This window comes from Anopheles bellator, chromosome 2 (genome assembly GCF_943735745.2).
Source record: "Anopheles bellator chromosome 2, idAnoBellAS_SP24_06.2, whole genome shotgun sequence".
In the NCBI taxonomy this organism is placed as follows: domain Eukaryota; kingdom Metazoa; phylum Arthropoda; class Insecta; order Diptera; family Culicidae; genus Anopheles; species Anopheles bellator.
In genome coordinates, this window is record NC_071286.1 from 39,704,771 (window position 1) to 39,722,465 (window position 17,695).

At 53.8% G+C, this 17,695-nt stretch overlaps 1 protein-coding gene across 1 annotated transcript in view; it reads left to right on the forward strand.

The window, feature by feature from the left end:
* Window positions 1-17,695, forward strand: part of LOC131207511 (trithorax group protein osa-like) — a 106,271-nt gene that overhangs the window by 86,580 nt on the left and 1,996 nt on the right. Inside the window, exons 5-19 of the mRNA XM_058200127.1 lie at window positions 6,028-6,223; window positions 6,412-7,548; window positions 7,591-8,268; window positions 8,346-8,539; window positions 10,476-10,529; window positions 11,342-11,539; window positions 11,706-11,922; window positions 11,999-12,259; window positions 12,950-13,072; window positions 13,425-13,605; window positions 14,128-14,503; window positions 14,577-14,673; window positions 14,808-15,040; window positions 15,119-15,586; window positions 15,650-17,665. Coding sequence (XP_058056110.1) covers window positions 6,028-6,223; window positions 6,412-7,548; window positions 7,591-8,268; window positions 8,346-8,539; window positions 10,476-10,529; window positions 11,342-11,539; window positions 11,706-11,922; window positions 11,999-12,259; window positions 12,950-13,072; window positions 13,425-13,605; window positions 14,128-14,503; window positions 14,577-14,673; window positions 14,808-15,040; window positions 15,119-15,586; window positions 15,650-17,665 — 6,429 coding nt within the window. The remainder of the gene's footprint in view (window positions 1-6,027; window positions 6,224-6,411; window positions 7,549-7,590; window positions 8,269-8,345; window positions 8,540-10,475; window positions 10,530-11,341; window positions 11,540-11,705; window positions 11,923-11,998; window positions 12,260-12,949; window positions 13,073-13,424; window positions 13,606-14,127; window positions 14,504-14,576; window positions 14,674-14,807; window positions 15,041-15,118; window positions 15,587-15,649; window positions 17,666-17,695) is intronic.

Here is a 17,695-nt window from a genome sequence, read left to right on the forward strand (position 1 = left end):
ACTGCGATCTTCCAAAAACAAGCTTCGACAAGCATTTGATGCGATTCTGAAGCAGTTTTCCGCAGCCGCTAGCAGAAAAGCAATGCGTGGTGGCAATCAGTGCCAGCCTGTAATAGTTTAATTTATAATCAGCAATAATTCCCACCAACAAGCTACCTACTATTCGTCTAGTTATAAACCTCCCGGGGCACATCAATCGGTTGCAACAACGGACTTTCAGTGTCCTGTGTAATTTTTTCTCCCAAAAATCGCGCACAACTTCTGGGTGCGGTTGGTCGATCGGCGGCGGAGCATCTCTCGGTGAATCAATCAATAATTGGAAACCACGGAGATATGATGGCGTGGGCACGGCCGAGGCTCTGCGATGTGTGGAGGATGTTTGTGTTAAAAATCATCATCATCACACCAACGATCGCGTCATCATCGTCATCTCCATGTGCATTTCCATACTTTTAGTGTGGCGTAATGCGTTGGGGGCACTCACTCGCCCGCCGCGGTGTTGTGGTGGACTCACTCGCTCGCGCTAAAGCTCTGCAGTACCTGAGGGGGGTCGGAGTGGTATATACAGAACATTATTTCTGACATCCTTTTTTGTGTGGTGGGTCCTTTTTTCGTTGACCACCACCTCGCGCGCGCTGTCCGTCTCTTTCGCTTATATTAAATGTTTTATTTTTGCCCTCTCACAGCGGCGTATGTTTTTGGGCCCACAGTAGCTTTGCCCGGTCACACATAGTGCTCCGCGTGTGTCCCCCCTTAGTACGGCACCCCGCCGTCTGACTGTCGGTGATCGCGCACCGTCATTGTCGAGTGCTGCGTGTGCGTTGCAGGCTCTCTCCCAACTACTAGAGTGCCCCCTTTTCCTGATAGCGCTAGCAGCAGTAAACAGGCGTTTTATATTTTTATATAGTCTTTTTTCCGTTGCACTCGCGCAAACGCACGCACGCACGTACACGCGCAGTGCAAACATTGAATCCCTGATCCCCAGCGGCAGCGAGCCGCGGCGCTGACTTGGTGCGGCGCATGCATATTATGTTTTTCCAGTGCCAACGATAAAACATGGTCAAATCCCTGCAACTCTTTGCTGTCCACATTCCACATGCACCGAACCTGTCCCCACCGAATTTTGTTGCCGCTTTTCGAGAACTGAAAAGTTCCTTTTTTCCCGGGCAGGTGACTCGCGACAAAACACGGTTCACTCTGCCTTTCGATCGGTGTGGAAGACTTCAGCCTATTAGCCGTGGCAAAACGTTTGCAAATTATCTGATGTGTTCTTCTTCCACCTGCAAACAAATTGCTGTGTGCATTAATATCAATAATTTCACTTTTATCGGTGTTTTTTGCAAATAGTTTTTTTATTTGCGAAATTTTGCGCACATATCGGAACATAGCAGTGACATCCTCCCCACGTGTATGCCCACCACCGCCTGATGCAATTCGCATCCTTTCCATCCAGCGACCTGACCTACGCCTGGTGTGATCCGTGCAAGCGGTTTTGGTGTGAAATTCTCGGTCCACATAAAAATAAAACGCAATCCCCGCACCGATGGTGTGTTGGGGTTAAGCGGGGCAAAAGTGGGCCCTGGGAAAGAAGGTGGTGGTGTGTGCGGTGGCAGGTGGTCCCGATGTTATCCACGCAAAATTTGTGCTGGGGCAGAGAATGACCTTTTGCCTCCAGCATAGGGGGCGGCAACGTGTGTGCGCAAACATTGGCAAACGCGGGTGGAAGCATAATTATATTGAAAATTATATGAATGCGATGAAAATTAATAAAAATTAAAAAATAAATTATATTTACTCACCGAGCTCTCCGGGGGGGTTCTGTTCCGCCCGGGGTTTGGGTTGAGTGTTTGTCGTTTCGTCATTTCCATCCGGGGAACCCCCCTTTACCCTTTCCCGCTTAGTGCGGTCACGATGCGACCTGAAATAACTACATTTCGCGATCCTGATGCTTGTCCTGGATCGGGATTGGCACTATCCTAGGGCAGCGCCCGTGACCGACCTGTAGAGGTCGAAACGCTCGAGCAGAAAATGAGAGAATGAAGGTGTTTTATTAGGAAACAAAAACAACGCACGAAATTCTAACAATTGGGCTTGGAAGGGATGTGTAGTTTAGGCAACAATCTAGCAAAATTATGCATCAAAACACACCTCCCAAGCGGAGATATGGGAGGGAGTAGGGTTGGCCACCCACCACTTTCTGATGATTCTGATCAGATCTGATCTAATATTCTTGGCTTATCCCTAATTTGACAAAACTGTTTTATGGGGGACAGAAAATACTTGAACGCATCGTTGTGGAGGACTCGCCACCTCATGACATGGCCAGTCCACTGTAGCCTGGCGAGGCGTATACACTGCACGACAGCCAGATCGCCGTACAGCTCGCTGTTGTAGCTATAAACAAATTCTCTCTATCTGGGGTTGTAGAGAATTTTTTTTATAGCTTTGATCGCCTCGACACAAGATGTTAGTGGAATAAGTTTCCTCAGACTGTTGGCCGAATGAACACCCTGCCGCGAATCTCTTCAGTTATGCCTCTGCTATACGGCTACCGAGATTTTCCGCAGCTTCCGTTCCTTTCCTCCGTAAGCTACATCGGAGAGCCGACGATCCATAGTGTCTATCACATCACATGCATCCTTGAAATCGTTGAAGATGTGGTAGGTGTTCTAAAAAAAATCAATCGTCTTAAGAAATCTGCCACATGGTGAAAACTTCTGATCAGTGATAGACTTTCCTCTTCGGAGTCTAGAACAATTGGAAGAAAAAATATAAAAAATTAAGAGACAACAAGAAAATAAGTAAATGAGTTGTTGAACAAGCGACGGGACCATGCAAATCCGGGGCATCTCCCAGGACCTTTTGGAGAACGCGAGTGTCACAGTTCCGCGTGGTGCAGCTGAAAATTAAAATTATTATTCTCTTGCTCTCTCTTATTATTGGCTACGTCCAAGCATCATCTGTCTCTCTCTCACTCTCCGTTCATTTGCTGACCATTGGTGTGGCGACCGCGCACTACTCCGAGTGTCCACTCTGTGCACCAGTGCATTATTGTCATAGTATGCGTGGCGATGGTGGTTGGTTGGTAATGTGCACAGGCAGGTCACATCAGAGATGACCCCGTTCGGGTGGGGTTGGCGAAAAAAGACGGAAAAAAGGACTCGCCCACTATTTCTCGCGACCAGTTGGCGGCTGCTGCTGCTGCTGCTGCGCTGCATCATCGCCACCACCGGCCCCACCGAGGGTTGAGTTGCGGTTTTTCGCGAGTTTTCCACAGTGTCTGTGGGGGGAAATGGAGTTTTTTGGAATGAGGCCCCCAGTGGCTTTGCTTCCTTTTTGGTTGAGCACGTGGCGCGCCGCTCGGTCACTGGCGTGAATCGCGAGGCAAACGATTTAGTTTTGAATTATGCCGGAAGATACGGTGGAAAGATAAAGTCGGTCATGGGGTGGGCAGATGATGGTGTGCTGGCGGCTGTGTGCGGCCCCCTTCGGAAGCTGGCGGAACATCGTCACCGCCGTGTGTTGTGCTGTTAATTGAATGAATTTCTGAATTTCTGAATTGCTATCGGACTGTGTGTTCTCTTCCAGATCTAATTGTGTATGGGTGGGCGGGTGTTGGTGTGCAACTTCCAACAACAACACGGCAGCAGATTGGCAGTCGAATCAACCGACAACAACTGGCCAGGGTCCGGTGGCGTGTCTGGTTGAGACTGTGGTGGCTTCAGCCCCCTAAACTGAAAATCGAATTGTAAAGTCCACTACCCACCCGCACACACACACACACACACATTCGGTGGGTGGGTGGTTGTACTCTCTTTTTAGCACTATTGTTTCCCTCCCTCTTTTTTTGTAACAACGCGCGCATCGCGCACGTGCATTTTGGCTCGGAATAAATGATTAAAGGTAATTTTTGACCAACCCCCTGCCCCCGAGGGAGGGCGATGGAGCAGTGGGGTGGGGAGAGTGTCCGCGCTGCTGATGGAGTGCCCAAAAGGGGGACGAAACAATCGATCGAGCGAGCGAGAGAGAATGAAGAAAGCGGGAAGGGAAGCAATCATGAAAATTGCCGGTTGTGGGGGAAGAGGAGCACAGCAGGGAGAATGGAGGGGCCGCCCCTTCCTCCAACCCTTTTGCACTTTGTTTTGTTGTATTTACCATCCTTCCCCGTGGGGAGGGAGGGGTTGGGAGGTGAGACAGACCACCGACCACCGTTTGTGTTTTGTGCACCTTTTTTCCCGCCCAGTTTTCCCGGCTCCCCAAGGGTTGGTGGTGCTGGTGGTGGGGGGTATACAGGAAATTTTGCAATTTGTGAGCGCGCGTCCCGTTTTCGGCTGACAGAGAGAGAGAGAGAGAGAGAGCGAATGAAACCGCGTTCGGGGACGGTGGGTGGAATTCACTTTTCCCGCGAAAAAGGATTCTGCGGTGCAGTCCCACCCCGCCGGGGCCGGCGAGCCGTGTGGGCGATATAATTCGCATACCCCCACCCCCGTAAAAGTGCATCCTCTCGCTATCTTACTCTCTCTCTCGCTCTTTCACGCTGGTTCGCTTTTTCGTTTTTTATCACGATCCTATCACGCAGTGTGCCTTACGCGTGCCTCGGTGGGTGCAGCGGGGTGGAGCGGGGTGGGGGATATGCTAGATATGTAGCGCGCGATGTGATGGCGATCATTAACGATGACGATTCTCGATGATGATGATGATGATGGTCAAACCACACACTGCACCGGTGTGTGGCGGACGCCAGAAATGACCAAATGCATCGAATGCAGCTATGGGGGGAGTTATGTTGCGATCCTTTTTTCTCTTCCTTTTTTTGGTTTTTGTTGTCCTGTGTGCGTGCGTTGTGCGTGTGCGCCGCGTGTATGTACTCTGTTCGCCACCACCACCTGGGAGAGGGATCGCACTCTGTGAGTTGGCCGTTGCCAGCAGCAGCCGAGGCAGGCCCCAGACCAGGCTCAGGCCAAGCCTACTGTTGTGTGGGCGAGGGCCAGCAACACGGCTTCCGGAAGGCTATTAAATCAGTCACATCCAAGCGATTAAAGGGGATGGTGTGTGTGTGTGTGCGGAGCTGAGCGCAAAATTGTCAGACCTCTCGATCCTCTCGAGGCGTTGAGGAATTCGGGAATTCTTCCGCTCTGGGGCCACGTTTCGAACGGCGGCGCGGTGGAGGAGAATCTCGCTGGGAAGAAGGACCCAAAAAGAGGCTCAAAAAGGACTGTTAACGACCACCCCAAACCCAAAGCGAAACCGAACGCAAAAACGGGGTGCCCCAAAAAGGACGCAAAAGGATTCACTGTGTGCTGTGTGTGCTGCATATTCTGCGACCGCCACCGTCGTGCAGGGGTGGGTGGGTGGTGGTGAAAGTGTTATGTTTTTGTTTCTTTTTCGGGTGTTTCGGGCGTCAATCTCTTTGCTTTTCCTTTGTATGTTGCGGTGAAAAAAGACTCCTCTGTGCTCTCGCGCGTAACTCTTCGCGGCTGTCTGTGTTCGTTTGCGGGTGAGACTGTGTGCGTGGGTTTGGTCCTCAAGAAGAATCCTCTAACCAAAAAGGAATCATGAATTACAAACCACCGTCGGCATCGTCGCCGTACGATGACTGGTGGCGCCTGGCGATGATGGTTTCCACCTCGTCCATGCGCTCCTCTTTTTACCACCACCCGGCAGTGGCCGGAGGATCGAGTCCTTCGGTGGCCGACGGTACGCCGGCCGCCACACGATCGCCGCTCCTGTCCCAAATTGTACCAAACCATCGCCGCTGGCCATTATCGCCACCACCACCGTACACATCGCGCCGATATGTTGCAGGGTCGGCTTCCGGTGTCGGTGGCCACCCGACCTGGTACGGCAATCCGGCGGGAGTGATTACCAGCGGGGGTGGAACCACCACCATTATAGGCTCGTTAACGACACTCGTACGTGTTTCATCCTTCCCCGTGGGGGGGACCTTCGAAGAAACCTAGCTTATTATGCTCTGTGAATGAACCTCCCGACACTCATCCATTTCTTCTGTTTCTCCCACGCGTGTAGGACTCGAGCGGTCAGAACAGTAATGACGGTACGACGGGTAGCAGCGGCGGCATCGGCGGCAGCGGTTCCGCAGGAGTTCTCCACGCTGCACCCGGCACGCCCAACTCGTCCTCTTCGTCGTCGTCGCAGGGCATGAGGCCGACGCCTTCGCCGACCGGTTCCGGTAGCGGATCGCGCTCTATGTCGCCGGCAGTAGGTAAGTGTGTCAGACTCTGGATGTTTTGTTTTGTAAACGACACTCCGACATCCTTCAAGTTCAAGTCCAGAACAATCCACGTTCAAACCAACTTGAAAGGTTTGCGTGTTGTTTGCAAAATAAAACAATCCTGCGCTGCACTCACTTCGAAACACACCGCATTAACCGCTTTCGTTTTCACGTTGCAGGCCAGCAAAGTGTTCCGATGCCTCCTCGTCCATCCAGCAGTCACTCGCAAGCACCGACGAATCAGCAGACGCCGCAGAATCAGCTGGCAGGCAGTGGCAGCAGCAGTAGTAGCAGCAACCTCGCGCACAGCAACAACAACCATCAATCGCAGGCGGGCCCGGGCGAGCATCACGCCCGCGTAGCTTCGCCGAATCGGCCCCCTTCGACGACCGGCAGCGGCGTTTCGTCCTTGCCGCCGACGTCACAGGCCCAGGGAAACGCGATGGCCACGCAGGGCGGCTATCAAACGCAACCGCCGCACGCGGCCCCCCACATGCACGGTGGCCCCTACAAGATGGCTCCCGGGCCCGGCGGCGGCGGTCCGGTGGCAGGTGGTATGCCGCCGGGGGCCGGAGGCCCACAGCAAATGTCCCCGTACCCGGGTCCACCGCCACCGCCCCACCAAGCGCAGCAGCAGCAGCAGCAGCAACAGCAACAGTATTCACCCCACTCGCCGGCGGGTTACTCGCCCCGGCCCCAGTACCCGGGCGCCGCGTACGGTGTACCCACACCGCCACCGCCGGCACCACCCGGGTCACAGCCGGCGAACGCGGCGGGGCCACCGGGACCCCCCGGTGGCTCTCCGCATCCTCCGCCGGGCGGCTATCCGGGGCACCGGATGCCGAACCACGTCGGAGGACCGCCCCCACCACCACCACACTCGCAGTATCCGGCGCCCCACCAGTACCCGCCGCCCAGCTGGGGACCGCCGGTGACGCAGGGCGGCGGTGGCGCTCATGTAAATAATCATGTCCAGCAACAGTCACAGGGAGTTCCATCTTCGCCGGGCGGTGGCCCGCCGCGGCAGGGTAAGGGCGGGTTGCATCCGCATCCGCATGGGCAGCACGCGCAGCCACATCAACAGCAGCAGCACGGTCCACCGCCACCGCCACCCCACCAACAGCAGCAGCAGCAACCGCAGCACGGCGGACATCACCACCAGCCGCAGCAGGCGCAACCACCACCGCCCCCACACCACCATCTGCAAGGTCCACCCCCGCAGCAAGGTGGTGGCCCTCCTCCGCCACCGCAGAGCGGGTCTCCGCAGCCACCGCTTAACTATCTGAAGCAGCACCTGCAGCATAAAGGGGCGTACGGTGGTGCACCACCCGGTGCTGGCGGTGGTGGGGCCACTGGAGGCGGTGCGCCGAGTCCGACGCCTCCGCAAGGGTACGGCAACGGGCCGGGGATGCACCCACCGATGGGGCCACCACACCACATGGGCCCACCGATGGGAATGCCTCCGCCGAACGCGAGCAGCATGGGTCCTCCGCCGCCCGCCGGAACACCTCCCAGCAGTCAGCCACCGGGTGGTGGTGGTGGGCACCCGGGTGAGGGCGGTGCGCAACCACCGTTGCCACCTCACCAGGTCGGTGGCCATCCACCAGCGCCTCCGTCGGGCCACGGCCATCCACAGCAACAACCGTTGCCACTGCCTCCGCACGCCGGTGGACACCACGGTCACACGCAACATCCATCGCACGGGCACCCGCACGGGCCACCGGGGCCACACCCGCACGGCCATCCGGAAGCGCCCGGCAGTGGGGGTCCACCGCCGCCGCCGCAACAGCACGGTGGCGGCCTCATCATGGGCGGAATGCAGGACAACGGGCTCGGTGCGGCGGTTGGCAGCGGCGCTGGCGGCAACAGCAACGCCAGCAGCGGCGGCGGTCCGCCATCATCCCACCACCACCACCAGCAACAACACCACCACCACATTCATCATCATCCAGTTACCTCACTCGTTACAACGGGACCTGATGGCGCTCCACTCGACGAAGCGAGTCAGCAGAGTACCTTATCCAATACCTCAGTAGGCAAGTGAAGGCCCCACCGTGCGTCCACCATAGACCCTTAACCCGCTAATCGGACGTTTGTTTTTTGTATCCTTCAGCTTCCGGTGAAGACCCAGCGTGCTCGACGCCGAAATCGCGGAAAAGCGATCACTACAACAACCAAAGCCATTTGGCGGCCAGCAACACCACGCCATCGTCGTCTTCGAACGCGTCGCCCGGGCCGCACAACGCGCACGAGGACTTTGAGATGAACGCGTCCCCGACGTCCTGGCCCCGGACGCCCGCTAGTCCAGTGAGTATAGTAACGCAAGCCGACGACCACGATCGCCGCCACCACCACCACCACCACCACCATCACCGTCACGACCACCAGCATCAGCTGCAGCTGCACCGCAAGCAGCACCATCAGCAGCAGCAACAGCAGCAGCGGGGCCAGCAGCGCCAGCATCGACACGATCATCAACAAGAGCCGTTTGGTGGTGACAATGGTGGAGCGGCAGACGAGCGGCAGCCACACCGACACCACCAGTCAAACCTCCTTCCCGACGACACTTCCCTGCCTGAGACGCCGGTTCTTCTGGCCTCTACCGGAACGCTCGGGGAACGCTACGGAGCGGACTCGAGCCAGCTGCTTCCGTTCAGTAGTTCCTTGGGTCGTTCTCGTGCGACGATCACCGGTAGCGGCATCGGCAATAGTAGCAGTAGTAGTCCGACCGGCTACAACCATTTTCTCCTTGGGCCGTCGCCTTCTACCAGCAACAACTTCAGTACTGGCGATGGCCGCCGCCAGCAGCAACAACAGCTCTATGCTCCCTTTCAACAACAACCGACCGATTACCATCGGTTGCTCTGCCGCTACCCGGTGTTTGCATCCTATCAGCAGCCAGCGGCGGCCAGCACTACTGCTACTATCGCCGTTGCCGCTGCTAACAGTGCGCGCTCAGCATCCATCCTTCCGCATTCCCTTCCGTTGTCCGGTGGCGTCGCCGGTACCGCCACCACCGCCAGGGCGCCCTTTGCGTCTTCGTCAGTATCGTCGCCGTCGTCGTCGCAGCCGAATTCGGCTGCGGCCGCTGCGGCTGCCGCGGCGCTCGTTGCGTACTGGTACTCCTACTCCTCCTATACGTCGTCGGCGTCGCCGTCGTCCCGTTCGCCCGTCCACGTCGCATCGACGTCGACGGCGATGACGCGCCGACCATCGCCCGTAGCCAGTCGTAGTAGAAACGTAGATGTACAATCGGTTTTCTTCTTTCTTGCGCACTCTAATGACCAAATACATGTGTTTTCCCTCTCCACACATCTTGTGGCGCTGCCTCCCTGTTTGTGGCCAAGCGTGCTAAGCTTGTTTGGCCCCAAGCAAGCGTGGCATGGCCAACGGATTCGCTCTCCGCCTTTCCCGCGATGGTCTGTTCCCCCTGGACAGTGGAAATCCTGTTTTGGTGATACCCCTTTTGAGGTGCCGTAGGAAATTTGGCTCTAATCGGCGGCGCTATGTGCTCCACTGTCCATGGCCATGGCCACTGACACTACACACACCACACCCACTACACACTTTCACCGAGCAGACGACCGATGATCGCGGTCTCCTCACATGGTTTTCGTAATATTCTGGCCTTCGTTACTTTACAACGGCTGTATTATGGTTATTATGTGTTTTTGAGCGCTCAAGAAAACCAGATTCTCGTGGTTTGTTTCGTTTTGTTGGTTTTGTTGTATCGTTGCTGTGCCGTCTACGTTTGGTTAGTTTCGTTGATCCATTAGTTTGCCAACAACCCATCGTGTTCCGCTTTGCTTTGGCCCGTGTTGTGCACTGGGCTTATTCTCTTTTGCTACATGTATTTGTGCGCTGTTTCTTTTTTAAGTTGTGTTACAATTGGCTTAAAATCGTGTTTCGTGTCTTTGCGTCTGTTTCTCTTGCGTTCTCCACACTTTCCACTACACATTCCTCCACGGATGGTGGGTGCATTTCCGTATCATGCCCGCATTTTGTCCCGCTGAAAACAAACCCCTCAAACAGACCAAGCTAGAGAGAGGATACCCTCTCGGAATCCGTGCCATTTATCGTGGCTGAGCGCGCCACTCTAGTTGTGCCTCAGTGCCCGTGTTTAGCATATTGCTTCAGACCCCGCAATATGCTAACCAGAAATGTATACTTTTATATTTCCACACACCAACACTTCCGGCTTTGCGCGACAAACCATACTGAACTCGTTCTTTCCTATTCGCAGGTATTTAACAGTCACGTTCCTCCCACGCCGGAGACTCCTTTTAGATCAACTAAGGTTAATAATGTTCTTTTTTCAATACCACTGCCTGCCTGTGTGTTGCCTCGTGTTGTGGGGCCCTCACTTAACTTTTCTTTTCATCATTTAAAGCCCATTTGCTTATCCTTTGTTGGGTGGTAGTTTATGCTGCATTTTAGTTCTGATTCTTTTTAGCACCCGTTAAGGTTTTGTCTTCCACAACATTTGGCTTTGAGATTTTTTTGTTTTGCACATTCTAATACGACCATCGTCATCATCATCATCAACTCATATCGTTTTGGTTTTAACCTTCGGTTCGGGGCCCATTCGTTGGCCGTTGTGGTTTACATTACTGTATTCGCTTATTCGGTAGCAGGATTGGGCTTTTTAGTTCACACATTAAAAGCTTCGTTTCACAGTTCTCAGTTTGGTTTTCGACTGAACAAAATATGACCGCGTGTGTGTGTGTGTTTGAATTGTGCATGTTTTGGTTTGGTGATGCCATCAATATTCCTTACAGTCAAATATAAAAAAAAACATTTTTTCACACTTTACGGTTTATGTTGACGGATCGTTTAATTTTAACCAATCTATAAAATTTTAACACTTTTCCGGTTCTTTTTTTTTAATGATTATTATTATTTTCCTTAACATTTGTGAAAGCAATGGTTTCTAGCGTATTGTGGTTCCATTTTTGTAGGATGCACCTTTTCTTCGCTTGCCTGTTAAAATCAGGAACGATTGATTTGCATGGGAAGAGGGATAGACAGATGGGAGAATGAATCGTGTTAGTGTTCAGAGCAGAGAAACTTATTTTCAAACTTTTCCCTTCCCGTTTGCGCCTCCAACAGAAATCGGATAGCCTTAACAAGCTGTACGAGATGGATGACAAGCCGGACCGGCGAATCTTCCTCGACAAGCTGCTGGCGTATATGGATGAGCGCCGAACGCCGATCACCGCCTGTCCGACGATCTCGAAGACACCGTTGGATCTCTACCGGCTCTACGTTTACGTGCAAGAGCGCGGCGGCTTTCTTGAGGTGTGTAAGGTGAGTTGCTAAGCAGTCCTGACCTCTCCGATCCCCCAATGCTACTAACCTACCCTCCAACTCTAACCCGTGAGGCACCGGAAAGCTTACTCGAGAATGGTTGAGCGTACAACGTGGGCGTTTTCTTCTTTCTTCTCTCCTTCCACACCCTCCCAACTCACTGAAGGTTACCAAGAGCAAAACATGGAAGGACATCGCTGGCATGCTCGGCATCGGTGCCAGCAGTAGTGCGGCGTACACGCTCCGTAAGCACTATACGAAAAACCTGCTCCCGTTCGAGTGTAAGTTCGATCGTGGCGGCATCGATCCCGGACCAATCATTGCGCAGGTCGAGGCCGGGTCGAAGAAAAAATCGGCCAAAACAACGTCGGTCCCGTCACCGGGTTAGTATTCTAGGCAACAGGATTCTTGTTCCCGATCGCTCGTCTAATAGTCAATTTTCGTTCGAATTCTCTGCAGGTTCGTCAAATTCGCAAGATTCGTTTCCCGCTCCCGGCAGTAGCAGTGCGTCGATGGATGGATACGGTCCGTACCCGGGCAGTGGCTATCCTCCCGGATCCACCCCAGACTATGTGCAGCAGCAGCAACAGCAAGGTGCTGCCGTTCCAAGTGTTGGGCCAGCCGGAGCGGCGCAACCAGCCCCTGGCCAGCAGCAGCCTCCGCCACAGCCTCAACAAAGGCCTCCTTCACAGCAGAGCGGCACTCAGTCACCCCATCCGGGTAAGAAAAAGTTCTTTTCTCTTCGGCGTCCTTAGAAGGATCGTGTAATTAAATGCGCCCTGTTTGAAAAAAAAAACGTAACACACTTCATGCATTCCGGTTTATGTTCCGGCAAAACACATGCCATCCGGTGCCCCATTATACCACCATTCAAAGAACCACGCACCACTATTCCCTCTGGTTTCCCTGAATTCGGTTGATCGCTCGAACGACCTCCCACAGACCTGCTGCGTGTCTCTCTCTCTCTATGTACATAAAAGAGCCCTGAGTTTAGTCCACTAATCATTAGTCTGTGGGAAAAAAGAATGAATGTTTCAGTACCAATTTGCCAAGGGAGTTATTTTACACACAAACAATTTTGTCACAAGCGAACATGTGCTGTTTGTTAATTCATCCAAGTCCATTCAAGCCCATTTGTTGTGCTATGCTTTAATAGTCATTTGATTAGTCCGGGACAAACTAACGGAAGAAAAACACTTTACTGTACTATTTCTGGGATTTTAATAGTTTTTTTAGAACAGGGTCTCAGCATACCTTAACGCAAAGGCAACTGCATCCTTTCCATCATTCTCTTGCGCGAGCGTTACACAAAAGCGTTGTTTGTAGAGTCTGCGTGTGTGATTGTTACTCCAATGTTGTTGTTGTTGTCTTACCTGTTTTTGTACCTCCCTCGTTCTTCTAACATCATAGGTTCGGGACCGCCTGCTTCGGGCGATAACATTAGTGTGAGCAATCCCTTTGATGATCCCGTGGGTCCACAGCGTCCCCCGTATCAGCAGGGTGCTCCTTATCCACCGGTTTCACGTCCTCAAGGTAATGGCACTTCACCACCTTCTTTACGTTACGCGTGTACAGTAGCTGGATCCCTGCCAAATTCACTCACTCACACTAACCTGCCCTTGTAAATATTGTCTTATTCCCTCTTTTACACCTTTGACCTATTGGACGATAAATCATTGACGGACAATTCTTCGGAACACTTGAACCCCATTACTTTGTTTCTTCGTTTAGTCTACGAATAACGGTTGTTCATTTTTTGACTGTAGCGGTAGTAGTAGTAGTAGTAGTAGTAATAGTGGTAACGTTTAAATATAATCCATCTATCGATTCAAATTCACTTTATGCTTACGTTTTGTACGTTTTGTTTAATCGTCTGCTAAAGCAGGCGCTCCATATCAGGGACAGCCGGGTAGCTACGGACAGTACGGTGCTCCGGACCAGTATGGACCAGCGGCCGGTGCCCCTCCGGGTCAGTATCCACCGCCACCTGGTAGCCAGCAAGGCCAGTATCCCCCAGCGAATCGGCCACTCTATCCACCGTACGGTCCACCGGAAGCCGGAGACGGGTAAGCATAAGTTTCATTTGTTCGTACGTGTGTGTGTGTGTGTGTGCTGCTTTCTTTACCATTCTTTGAGCAAAGTTGTATATAAAAACGTCGAAATTTGACTTGTTTTCGTCAAAGATTTTGATGAAAAGCTTTTGAAAAGTCTCCAATGAATAACGAATGAGAATTTTGCTAAGAAGTCTTAAATAACGTGTTTAAAAGTAGGTCGGTCGCGGTTTGATGCATCATGAATTCCTTCCAAACGACCAAACCATCAACAAAGAGCACCATTTGAATGCTATGCGTCGTTAGTGTAATGCTGTGAATAAAAAAGAACGAAAGATGGTGTAACATCCAACTATGGGATTTTTGATGTTGGCGGCCGAGTCAACTTTGAACTGTCGAGGCAGCCCTTTTGGGGTCATGATTTTGAAGAATAGTAGGCTTTGCATGACTTGCTGTGATCGTTCTTTGGCTCCCCGTGTGAAGACACCGACAGAGAGAGAGAGAGAGAAAGACAAAAATGTTTTAACCTAATGACAGATCTCCGTACAGGGGAACTCCACCAACGACGGGTGCGGTACCGCCACCAACGGCCGCCGATCCCTACCGAGGCTATAGCAGTGCGCCGTATCCTCCGCCACCTCAACAGCGGCCTTATCCGCCGCAATCGCAACCACCGGCCAGTGGAGCTAGTGGTGCCGGAGGACCGCCACCGGGATCGTCCACATCGCCTGCACCGGGCAGTGCCTCGCAACCACCGCCAGTCAGTGGAGCGCCCTCGCAGCAGCCACAACAGCAACCTCCTTCGCAGCAGCAGCCACCAGCGACGATCGCGCAAGGTGGTCCCGGGTATCCGTCACCGGCAACTCAACCTCCCCAGTCGGCCGCCGACTACTACCGCCAGCAGCAGGAGCAGGTAACCACTCGTTCAACGCCTCAGAAAGCTACGGGAGACCATAACTTCATGCATTTCCCCCCCTCGTTTTCAGTCTCTCCCATACCCACAACCCAATCAGCCACGTCGTCATCCGGACTTTGAGAAAAATCAACAACCGTATCCACCCTACCAGCGGCCGCAGATGTACCGTAAGTATCAATGAAAACCATTCTATTGTGACTTCTAGGCCCAAAAAAATCACCATTCATCGTGGTTCTCCAAGCATATTTATTCCACTTCGGCATCTGATGAACAAAAACTTTGTGTGTTCTTGTATCCGCAGCAGGAGGTTGGCAGACTGGACCCGCAGGGCAGTACCGTGGCCAGTACCCGCAAAGTCCACAGCAACAGTGGACCCATAATGGACCACGTCCGGCCTCTGGCGGGCCTCCAGCCGGTCCGCCTGGTAGCGGACCCCCACCTCCGGGAGCAGGGCCTCCGAACCAGTGGGGAGCAGCCGACGTCAATCGTTACCCGCTCAATCAGCCACAGCCTCCTTATCCTTCCCATCAGCAGGTTAGTGACAGAGGGAATTCGATCGACCGTTCAATTCGTGATTTACATCTGTATCTTTTCCTTCGTTGAAACTCCCAGGGACAACAGCAGCCCTGGAACCAGATACCAGCCACGTCGCAGAGTTCCCCATTACGGCCTCCCATGCGCGGTGGTAAACCCTACCCACCTATGGGCGGTTCGGCAGCCGGTGGTCCGCCAGGTATTGTGCCCCCCGGCACACCAATGCCTGGTATGCCACCGACCGGTGCCGGTGTTTCGCAGTCTGCGGTCGTAGGACCGCCGGGAACCGTTCCCAACGCCGTCGTTGGCCCTACCAACGTAGTTGGTGGGCAACCGCTGGCAGGCGGTGTACCGCCAGCCAGCGTTCCTTCGTCAATGGGTGTTGGTGGCATCGCGCCCGGAGCAGGTCCTCAGCCACCATGTGGAAACGTCGTTGGTGCCAGCGGTGGTGGAATCGTATCGCCTGTTGTGGGCAGCTCGTCACCCGCCACTGTCGGAGGACCTAAACCTCCACAACCGGTTACACCCGGTGGACCGGGTGGACCGGTGAACTCAGGACAACCGGGAGTGCCGGGAGCCGTGGGTACCTTCCAACCTCAGCAGCAGCAGCAGCAACAACCGCCAGCAACCGCTACCGGTGCTGGAGGTGTGCAGCAGAAACGTGACGTAGTGTTTCCACATGACAGCGTTGAAGCGACGACACCGGTCCTCTACCGACGGAAGCGCATCACGAAGCTGGACATTGGCCAGACGGATGCGTGGCGAATATTCATGGCACTCCGGTCGGGGCTGCTAGTGGAGAGCACCTGGGCGCTGGATGTACTGAACATTCTGTTGTTCGATGACACATCGGTAGCGTACTTCGGGCTGGCCCATATGCCGGGTCTGTTGAACCTGCTGCTCGATCACTTCCAAAAGAGTCTCTGCGACATGTTCGACAAAGAGGGAACGGGAGGGGTCAGTATTAAGAGCAGTAATACCCATGGATCAAGCCGGTGGTTCGGGCTCGAAGGTGATCACGCGCTTACGGATGGTGAATCGAGTGAGGAAGGCGACGAGCGGTCGCCGCCGCCACCGCCACAACACAGTTCCAAGGAGGACGGTACGGGAACCGCATCGACCTTGATGCTGGAGGTGACGAAGAGTGAGGCCGTGACGATCAGGCTTGGAGACAGCATAAAGGAGGAAGGCGGCAAGCTACACGAAAACGGTTCACTGGTGACGAATAACTACCAAAACGGTGTCGTCGTCAGTAATCAACATAACAGCAGCCGGCAAGGAGGCTCTCGGAAGCGACCGGCCAGCACTCACTCGCAGCAACATCGATACTCCTCCATAACGGCGGTTCGACGAGTGACCGCGGCAAGGCGAAGACACGCACAACTGGCGGTGGTTGCGGCCGAAGAAACGGAAGTTGACGACGATGACGATGAGTTGGTGGAGCTGGACCTGGGATCGGTAAAGAACCCACCAAACCCGGACGATCGAACCGTTATCTTTACGTCAACAACCAATTACACGCTGACGACGAGGAAGGGCCGACCCGTGAAGCTGCACTCTGCCGAGGACGATGTCTTCGTGTTGGCGCATCGGCGCGACTGGGACCGTGCGGCCGACTATCAGTATCAGCGCGACACGGAGGTGGGCGGCGATCCGTGGACTGCCGGCCACACCGACCCGGATCCGCACCACTACATCATGGACACGTTCCGGGCCGAGTTTGTAAACATTCCATTTGCGAAATACATCAAAACGAGCAAAAAGTACGCAGCAGCAGCGGCGGCTGCGGCGGCAGCGACCAAGAATACGACGATATCCGAGAAGGGTGTCAGCCTCAACAACAACTGTAGCAGCACAAACAACAATAATAGTGATAAATGTGCAAGTAAAAATGAAGGCGAACAGGATCAAAAACAACCACAAGAACCATCACCGGCGGTAGAAGTGAACGAAGTAGTAGAACCCAACAAGACCGATCCGGACGAGGTCGTTCCAGCGGCTGCTGCTGTGGAGCCAATGGAAGTAAATGATGATGAGATAGTTTCCCTTGGGAAGCGAAAACAAGAAGATGAAACCACGCCCGCACCACCACCGCCACCACAATCGCATTCGTTGCGCACGCGCAAAGATCATGCTGCGACGCGACTTGTGAATGGGGAAAGCGAAGAGGACGATACGATCACGACGGGCGAAAGCGGTGTGGTAAGGAAGGCCGAGAAGGGAGCGAAACATTACAGCAGTAGTACGAAGAAAGAAAGCAAAATGCTCCCCGGAGCCAACGACGATGCGATGGCGGAAGAAACGAAAGCAACGAAAATGGGAGAAACTTCGATTGATGCCGATTGTCGTGAGATCGATATGGAACTCGAGAAAAGCTCCAGCCTTTCGAATGGGCCACAGGAAGGCGCAGCGGAAAGTACAAGGAACATGAACCACACCCGCGACGGTGAAGAAGGTGATAAACAGAGCTCACCGGCAAAACGGAAGGCCGAGGACACAAACAGTAACAGTGCCGTTGGAGAGAAGGCATCGGAGCACAGCCATTCGTCTTCGATCGTTACCAAAAAGCAAGCGGAGCGAACCGATGTGGATAATGGTGACGAAAAGATGGAGGTCGATGAAGAGGCAGTGATGGTGGTGAAGGCACAGCAGCAG